Source organism: Artemia franciscana, chromosome 6, assembly GCF_032884065.1.
Source record: "Artemia franciscana chromosome 6, ASM3288406v1, whole genome shotgun sequence".
In the NCBI taxonomy this organism is placed as follows: Eukaryota; Metazoa; Arthropoda; class Branchiopoda; order Anostraca; family Artemiidae; genus Artemia; species Artemia franciscana.
The window spans coordinates 6293572-6302183 of record NC_088868.1 but is presented as its reverse complement, the minus strand read 5'-3'; the positions used below and the strand labels follow the sequence as shown (position 1 = coordinate 6302183).

The following is an 8612-nucleotide window of genomic DNA, read 5'->3' as shown; positions in this document are numbered from 1 at the left end:
GATTATCTAGAACTGTGGCTCCCAACCGTTTTTTAGCCATGTCTCCCCTAGGCATTTCTACGATCCTTTTTCCCCCCCCTTTTGGTAGTCAAACATTATTTTGTTTTTCAAAATTTTAAGTGTATTCGTCTGAAAGCAGCTACACTAATGAAAATAATTGTCTGTATGCAACACCTTTTATACAATGTATAACGTAATCGTATTAAATATTTTTTTGTTCTATAAATGAATTTGAATTTGACTTCACTCACATGAAAAATATTTCTTTTCAAAATTAAGGCTCTAAAGTAAAGTCAGCCGAAGGGTTCAAGTCCTGCATATGACCCACCAAAATATCGCACACACCCCACCGGTGGGGTGAGACATAAGATGGGTCCAGTGGGTTGGGTAAAAAACATTTTGTTATGTACTTAATAATTGAAATTATAAAGATTAGCTATGGAAATCCAGTCAAGAAAATTTGATTTTCGTTCATTTAAATGTTTGTACTAAAGTTCAATTTTTGAGAATTTTTCGGTGTCTTTTTGTGCTAAAATTGTGCTCCACCCCTTGCTTAGACTATCTGACTTGTTTGGTAACTTAATTTAAACATTTGCAGAACTTCTGAAAAAAACGTCTTCTAAGTTACATTATAGCTAGTCTTTGAACTAGGAAACGCTTTTTCTCAGAAATTTTCCTTTTAATTTCCTGTAATTATCCTGTGATTCGCCTTTTCTAATGAACAATTGGGTTTTTCCTCTTTGTATTGACTTTTTGCCCTAATTTGGCTGGATTAATTTTTAGTTACTAGAGGTAGGCTATATTTCATGTGGCTAAATAGCTAGATTGTACCATGTTCGAGGTGCAACACTTAATTATTTCTTTTTTCAGTGTGCGCCACCTCTTGTAGTCGCTTCAAATATTGATGAGAAGACATTGAAGAAAGATGGCGTTTGTGCAGCAAGTCTTCCTACTACAATGGGCATCGTAGCTGGATTTCTTGTCCAAAATTCACTGAAGTATGTATTATATTTACTGTTTTGGATCATAATAAGCTAAAGATCCGGTACAGTCTGTCCTGTAAATATCATCAATAGTGGCCAACCCATAACCAGGTATACCCAATTAGGTTTTTGCTGTGTGGGCTTATACAACTTGGCATGTAGATTTACCAAAAAATTAACATATATAAAAAGGTTTATATGGATTTTTCCATGTTAAGACATGGTTGACAGGCTCAGAAAAGGTTAACACGTACTTTGACATCTTCAGAAAAGCTGAAAAGTGGAGAAAACGTTGACGTGTTCAGGAAAGGTTGAAATGAACGTTGGCTTCTTCAGAAGATTACGCACACAGAAAAAGTTTAAATGTAATTGGACATGTACTGCGAAGCTGAAACTACTAAACTCATTGTAAATAATTCAAAAATTCATGGTCGTTATTATTTTACATCAGAAAGAGTTAACATATTTTTTTTAATATAAGAAAGAATTAACATTACTTATTGAACACAAGTTATTATTTAACATAAATGGTAACTGCAACCTAGTAAAGAATGATCACATTTACCCAAAGATCCAGTTGAGTCTATCTCATAAGTATCAACTGTAATGGTCACCAGTAATGCCGCGCGGGTTTAGGCAGCTTGACAGGTAGGTTTAACAAGAAAAAAGGCTTATGTTTTATTTTATTGGTCACTGTTCAACTTAGGTAAAAAAGATATAACATACAGTTGGTCAAATTAATGAAAACTAGTAAATTTGATAAATGAAAATGACTTATTTAAGGTCAGAAACTGATTTGGCCTTCCTTGTTTAAGTTGGGGCGATTTGGATAACCTACGAAAATGCAATGCATTTTACCATATCTTTTCCAGAAAATTCGCTTGGATTTTGGAAAGAAAAGAGGAATAAGATTAAAATTTCGTAAAAAATTCAAAGGTTGACAGGTACAAAATAGAAAATATCTATAAAAAATTTACGTTGGGATGTCAAGAAAAGGTTGTCAAGAACCTGCACTTTCATTTCTTAGAAAAGTTGACAGGCTCACAAAAGGTTTTACGTCGGTATCCGGTAATTTAGGGCTACAATGTCTTCCCTTTGTTGGATTTTCTCCTCGTTGGGTTAACTTAGGCTACAGCGTCTTCCTTTTATCGGGGTTTCTCCTCATTGGGGTAAATCAGGGCTACAACGTCTTCCCTTTATTGGATTTTCTCCTCATTGGGTTAACTCAGGGCTACAACGTCTTCCCTTTATTGGGTTTTCTCTCATTGTAGGTGAAAATGCTCTAATTTTCGAAAATCAGAGTTTTCTAGCCAAAGTTTACGTTGAGATGTCAAGAAAAAGATGCCAAGAACCTGCACTTTGATTTCTTAGAAAAGTTGACAGGTTCACAAAAGGTTGTACGTCGGTATCCTTAGACATTTACAAAACGCAAAACAATTGCATGTATGTTTAATGTTCAATGAGGTTTGGGATATACAAAAGAAGCTGACACAAACAAAATAGATTAAATTATTATGAAATTTTGGTTACTGCAATAGCGACAACCTAGTAAAGAGTGATCCGCGGCCCGTAGTAACTGAAAATAGAAAAATCCTTTAGGAAAGGAATTGTCTAATTCAGAAGAATCCCCATTTAGTTTCCATTAGCAGCAGAAGACCTGATAGTGGAAAAAGGGGGTGATCGATTGTGCTGATTATAAATATAAGCGTCATATACTTGGTCGTTTGGTGGGGGGGGGGGGGGGGCTAGTCTTAAAAAATAAACTTGTTTTTTTGCTCTTGAATAATACGCGCTGCAAAAAGTTTCAACAATGATTACTTAGCCTATTATAATCATATCACTAAGGGCTAAGCAATGCCGATGACCTTGAAACTTGTAATTTTGTTCTTTTCATTCATAAAATAGTAATAAAAAAATTGACATTCCACTAGGCGTACTTGACGAGTTACAGCAATTTACTCTCTGACTACTTCTAATAGCAAGTACCATTTATTTTGTGTAATTAACTTATTAACTCATGTCTTCCGAAAAAAAAAGAGCTCAGAATCAACAAATTTAGTAAGCTCGTTTCCAAATGTCTCTTTAAATTTCTCTTAGGCCAAAGCACTGAAAGCTCCTGCCAAACAAGTCCATTTTTGATCAAAACCTAATTTTTCTGAGCTTTTCTTTTAAATGTGAAATGTGGCAGATTCTTCCTTCCTTGAGCTTAACCTCCTCTAGAAACTGGTTGAATTGTGTTTTGTTCAGATCAGGTAAATTAATTATGTGGGAATTTGAGGAAATAGGAATGTAGTACCCGTTTGTCGACTATATAAAAAGGATTTGAGTATCCAGTGTGGTCTTGATTACGTTAGGTGGTATTTTAAAGCCTTCTGCTGCTTGCTGATCACCCAAAACCTCAAATATCAACATTTTTCTCATATGACTCCTTGAATGATTTGAATCCGATCAGTAACGGCTATAAAGCAACTACAAAAATCTCATTTTTCAGGTTTGAAAATATCAGTATAAAGTATTAAAATTAGTATCAAAATTAGTATAAAGAAACTATAAAAACTTCATTTTTCAAGTTAAAAAATATCATTATAAACATTAAAATCAGTATAAAGAAACTACAAAAACCTAATTTTTAAAGTTAAAAAATATCATTATAAACATCAAAATTAGTATCAAAATCAGTATAAAGAAACTATAAAGATCTCATTTTTCAAGTGTGAAAACATCAGTATAAAGTATTAAAATTAGTATCAAAATCAGCATAAAGAAACTATAAAAACTTCATTTTTCAAGTTAAAGAATATCATTATAAAGTATTAAAATTAGTAATAAAATGAGTATAAAGCAACTACAAAAACCTAATTTTTAAAGTTAAAAAAAGGACTAGAAACCCATCAAAAATGAATACAGTCTACAGGATCCAAAAAGAATACAGTCCTTAACAACTATGATCAAAAACTCTTCACTGGAGGTATTCTCTCCCCCCTTCTTAAAATTTGAAGTCCGAGGTCCTGAAGTCCTTTTCTTAAGTCCGGTATTATTTAACACGTTGACTTCTAAGGTTACAAAACAAATTTCTGACGGTCTAAGCTTTGATACTTGTGATTTGAGTCTAATAAGCTATGCTGATGGTTTACTTTTGAGTTTCTCATTGAGTTTACTACAGGATAATTTAGATAAGCTTGTATCTGGTCATAGCGCTATTGGTTAGAAATTAATGGCCAGAAAACTTCAGCTCTGCGAAATGAGAGACACCAGCACCAACTGTATCCGTAGATGGTGCTATTATCGCACCGTCTTCTTCGCTCAAATATATAGGTCTGTACGGCCGAGATCAGAAAGCTACAAGAACTCATTTTCTTGATATCCTTGTGTCTAACCTGCGAGTGAGCTGTGCTAAACTAGACCCACTGAAGTATTCTTACAATCGGTAAATTTTGTCGAGACTTTACACAGCAATGGCATTACCTTATGTTATTTACCTTTCCCCGCTTTGGGAATGGCTCACAGAAACAGAGAGACTGAAAGTTAGGTCCGCGTTATGTAGATATTTGAAGTTTTTATGTGCATACCGCTATTCGAGAAAAATTCATTTCTTTTGAATAAGTACCAAATTACAGATCCCCGTGAAGCTGTGGCAGAACAGGAAATTAATACTAGAAAATGTGCCCTTGAGCACCTTTTTGATTTCCTACCGTTGCATGTCATATACGAGCTATGAATGTATATAGTGATTGTAATTTAATCGTTTAATCTTGAAGTATTGTTTTCCGTCTTTTTCTTTTTCCTTTTAATTATTTCTTCTTTATACTCCGCCATGTTGTTGTTTTGATGGTGGAGTAAAATAAACTATCTATCGATCTATTTATAATTTAGTCTCTGTAGCGCTGATGAGTGCTTTTTTCTCTCCTTAAGGGATCTCTCTAAACATAGTATAGTTGGATATTTGTGATATGTGGTTAAAATTAAGCTTCATTTTCGATAGGTATAATTTTAAAGTAGCATCTATTTGAAACTGCATTAGATTTTTTACATCTTTAATGAATCAATTGAATTGATCAATCAATTGCAATGTAGATATTAATGTGTTTCAGAGGATATGCTTGTAAGTTGATGGAATAAAACTCCATATTACCTACATTTTTCAGCTTTAGCTTCCAAGCCAATTTTGAAAGTACAGATAAGATATTTTGGTTATATAAAAATCATTTTGCCAGATCAGATACTTTGGTCAGAATTTACAGACTCCTTGTAAATAAAACTATTATTTTTTGGCGATATTTTGTTTTCGATGCAGAATAAATAATATAATTTTCTGGATTTTAAAATCACTTTTTGAAAAGTAATATTTAATATGTTTTTGAAATGATTTACAGTTCTATGCTGTATTTTGTCTTTAGATTAGTTGTGGGTGTTGCAAGTTGTAAATGTTAATTCGTAAGATAAATTCTTTGAAAACATTAAGTTTTTGTAAAAAAAGAGAGAAAAAATAAAACTTCAGAATAAAGCACCAGATCACCTGGTACTATAAACGCTTTTTTAAGCAAAAATTTTCTCTGAAACGTATTTTAAAGCATTAGTCAGCCTGATGGCCAAAATAACTGAAGATCTCCAACGTCAGGGAAAGTCCCAAGATCTCCTAAAGTTTTGATTGGATTTAGAAATCTGTGAACTTCGAATTTTAACTGGTTAATATATTTTTAAAAAAATTTCGAATATATTTTTTTCTAGATACCTGCTGAAATTCGGTCAAGTTACAAAATACCTTGGATATAGCGCTCTTACTGACTTCTTCCCAACAATGGAGCTCAAACCAAATACTACCTGTGAAGATTCCTTTTGTCGAAAGCAACAAAGTACTAAAAAATTAATTGAAAAACCCATAGTTGAACCACCCAAAGAAGAAACAGTCGTTCATGAAGAGGATTGGGGGATTACTCTTGTAGATGAAAGTGCTGTGGTCGATGAGTCAAAGAAGGAAGTTGCTAAAGGACTTAGTTATGCTTATGAAGTGCCGGTTTCAGATGTCACCTCTGAAGAGCCTGTGGTTCAAGAAGAAGGTGATCTAGATGATTTGATGGCGAAATTGAAATCCCTTTAATAGTGTTTTAAGTGATAGTATTTTTTCTTTCAAAAGTATTTAAATCAGCTTATATTAGGAGACAAAGGATAAAAGGGTTCATTATTGAAATGAACATAACTTCTCGTCATTTTCAGGTAGTGAAACATCGTAATAGTTAAGGTCAAGCATTTTTTTTAAGCAAGCTGAAGAGTGTAAATTAGCAGATTTGTAGCAGGAGTTGTTGTAGCTCTATTGTAACACGATCGAATCTAAGAGGGTTCTCTTTTTAGTTTATTATTTTCAGCTTCCCCCCCCCCCCCCCCCCGGTGCACCACTTCTGAAAAAATCTTTTCCAGAAATTATGATTTCAGATAAGATAATGAAATCATTTTTTTAATCTTTTTTCTGAATTTGAAAGCTATAGCCTAACTAAAACTAAAGTTTTAACTACAATATCGATTGCTTAGTTTTTGGAATTTGTTTCTAGATCTTGTGGGGTTCGTTCACTTTAATGCTAAACTTTGCCTTATTAGTATTTTTTTTTTTTTTCTGGTTTGACTTTTTTCAAACTTTTTCAATGATTCTTCACTGAAAACTAATGGCAAAGGTAAAAGAAGACAATTTTGAATTAAGAACTCTCTAAAACAGAATTGACTTCTGTGTTTATATATACGGATTGACCAACTCTATAGACAAATAGACTTAGACTAAATGAAGGGTTTTATTTATTTTAAACCTAATATTTGACTGTATGTTGAATCAATATGAATGAGTATGAATTTTCCAGAGGTTCGACTCGTTAGGGGCAGAGTCGTTCCTAGAGTTGGTGGTCAGGGAAAAATTAATTGTAGCCTCCCCTCCTAACTGAAATATAAACGAAAATGCCAATAATAGTGGAAAAAAATGTCCATGTGGAACACCGTTCATCCGTAGAGCTCTGCCCTTCCGCCACGGCACCCGGGCCTTGTGAACGGTTCTGACTAGGGGATAGGGTGAGGGGGTAAAATGTAGTTGGGGCATTTAGGTCTTAATGTTTATGCCCTTGCGCTTGTTCTTCAGCTGAATATTGGAAGGGAGTCTTCCCGTCCCTACAGTATGCCATATTTTATTCACATATTCTATTGTCATTCGGGTGAGATGGTGGAGCTTCTAAGATGGGGTCAACGTGAAAACCAAGATTAATCTATTCGAGGGTAGGTAGTGTAAAAAAAAAAAAACAGTTTTAGCTTACAATTGCTGTAGTAGTTTGGATTATTTAGCAGTACTTTAATAATAGGAATGCATGGGGAACTGTTAAATTAGGTCGCATTGACCTACCAGATCTATTTGAAGAAATTTGTAACAGAAATTTGAAATAGATTTAACCTAGAAATTTCCATTCAACCAGCAGATTTATATACATTTGAACTTCAAAACGGAATGAGGTGGAGGTAATAAAATTTTCAAGGAGGGAGGGAATATAGGGACTTCCAAGGAGGAAAGAAAAGTTGTAAACTCAAATTTGAATAGTTGACGTCATTATTTTTAGTTCTTGGGTTGCGAATGACAGATCGTGATAATAAATATACCAAATAGTCTAGGTTTATGTGTTAAAATCTTTTTTTTGCATCCCATTTTCAAGTTTGGTTATGTGATGGTTAAGGAGTTGAATAAAAAGTTTATAATAATTTTTACTTCTTTTTTTTTAGAAAGGAATTATGTTTAATTAGGAAAATAGTATGATTGAAAGTAGAAAAAAAGTAAACATTGCGACTTCTCCTTGATATGGCTAAAAACTATTATAAACCTAGAGACGAAAAGCTTAGAGTTTACATATATAACCTGGTTTGTGGTTTCATATATAGGAATTGAGAATATAAGAGCATAAGTCTAGAACTTATATTTTTTTTTTCTAATTTAGGGACTAGAGACCACGAGAATATAAGTATATGACTTATATATAAGAGTGCATTCTTGTCCTCTAATTTAGGAACTGGAGCCTGCGCGAGTGAAAGTCTAGTATTATGATCCGTACCCCACTCCGACCTAAGGACTAGAGACTGCAAGGATATTGCAGTTTATCAAAGTCTGTCAAATTCATCAAGTTTATTAATTAGTTCGTTTGTTTTCTCAGTTCTTTTTGTTTCTTAAAATATTAATAATTTCAGTAGTTGTTGTTTTTTGTCGGTATGGATTTTAATATCAAAATCGACTGTTTTATGTATTTGCAGCCAAAAAAAAAAAAAAAATACATTTTCACCTTTTTCGAGGCATTTCTGCTTTCGTAAAATTTAGTATTTTTCTGCCTTTAAAAAATTAAAAATTTTCCTGCTCTTGTAAAGTGTAACATACCACCTTTTAAAGTTACCTTGCTGAAATAATGACATCACTGCAACTTAAAAACTTCAACCGTTCGATTATTTTTTTAAGGAAAGTTATTATGAGACTTATAGTCATGGGTTTTTCATGTTCGAAATGCAGCTGTGTGTTTGGAGTAAAATAATCTAAGTATATAAATCAATCTTCCAAAAAAATATGGTCAACATTGTTAGAATAACTTAGTTTCATTATATTTGTGATGTGGGGCTTTT

At 33.1% G+C, this 8612-nt stretch overlaps 1 protein-coding gene across 1 annotated transcript; it reads left to right on the top strand.

Annotated features, from left to right (window-relative positions):
- Positions 1–870: 870 nt before the first annotated feature.
- On the top strand, positions 871–7709 carry LOC136027962 (ubiquitin-like modifier-activating enzyme 5; the record flags this gene model as incomplete). Its single annotated transcript, XM_065705435.1, is given in 2 exon segments — positions 871–998; positions 5712–7709. Coding segments are annotated over 2 exon segments (498 nt in total), but the record flags the coding sequence as incomplete, so codon positions are not given.
- Positions 7710–8612: the final 903 nt, after the last annotated feature.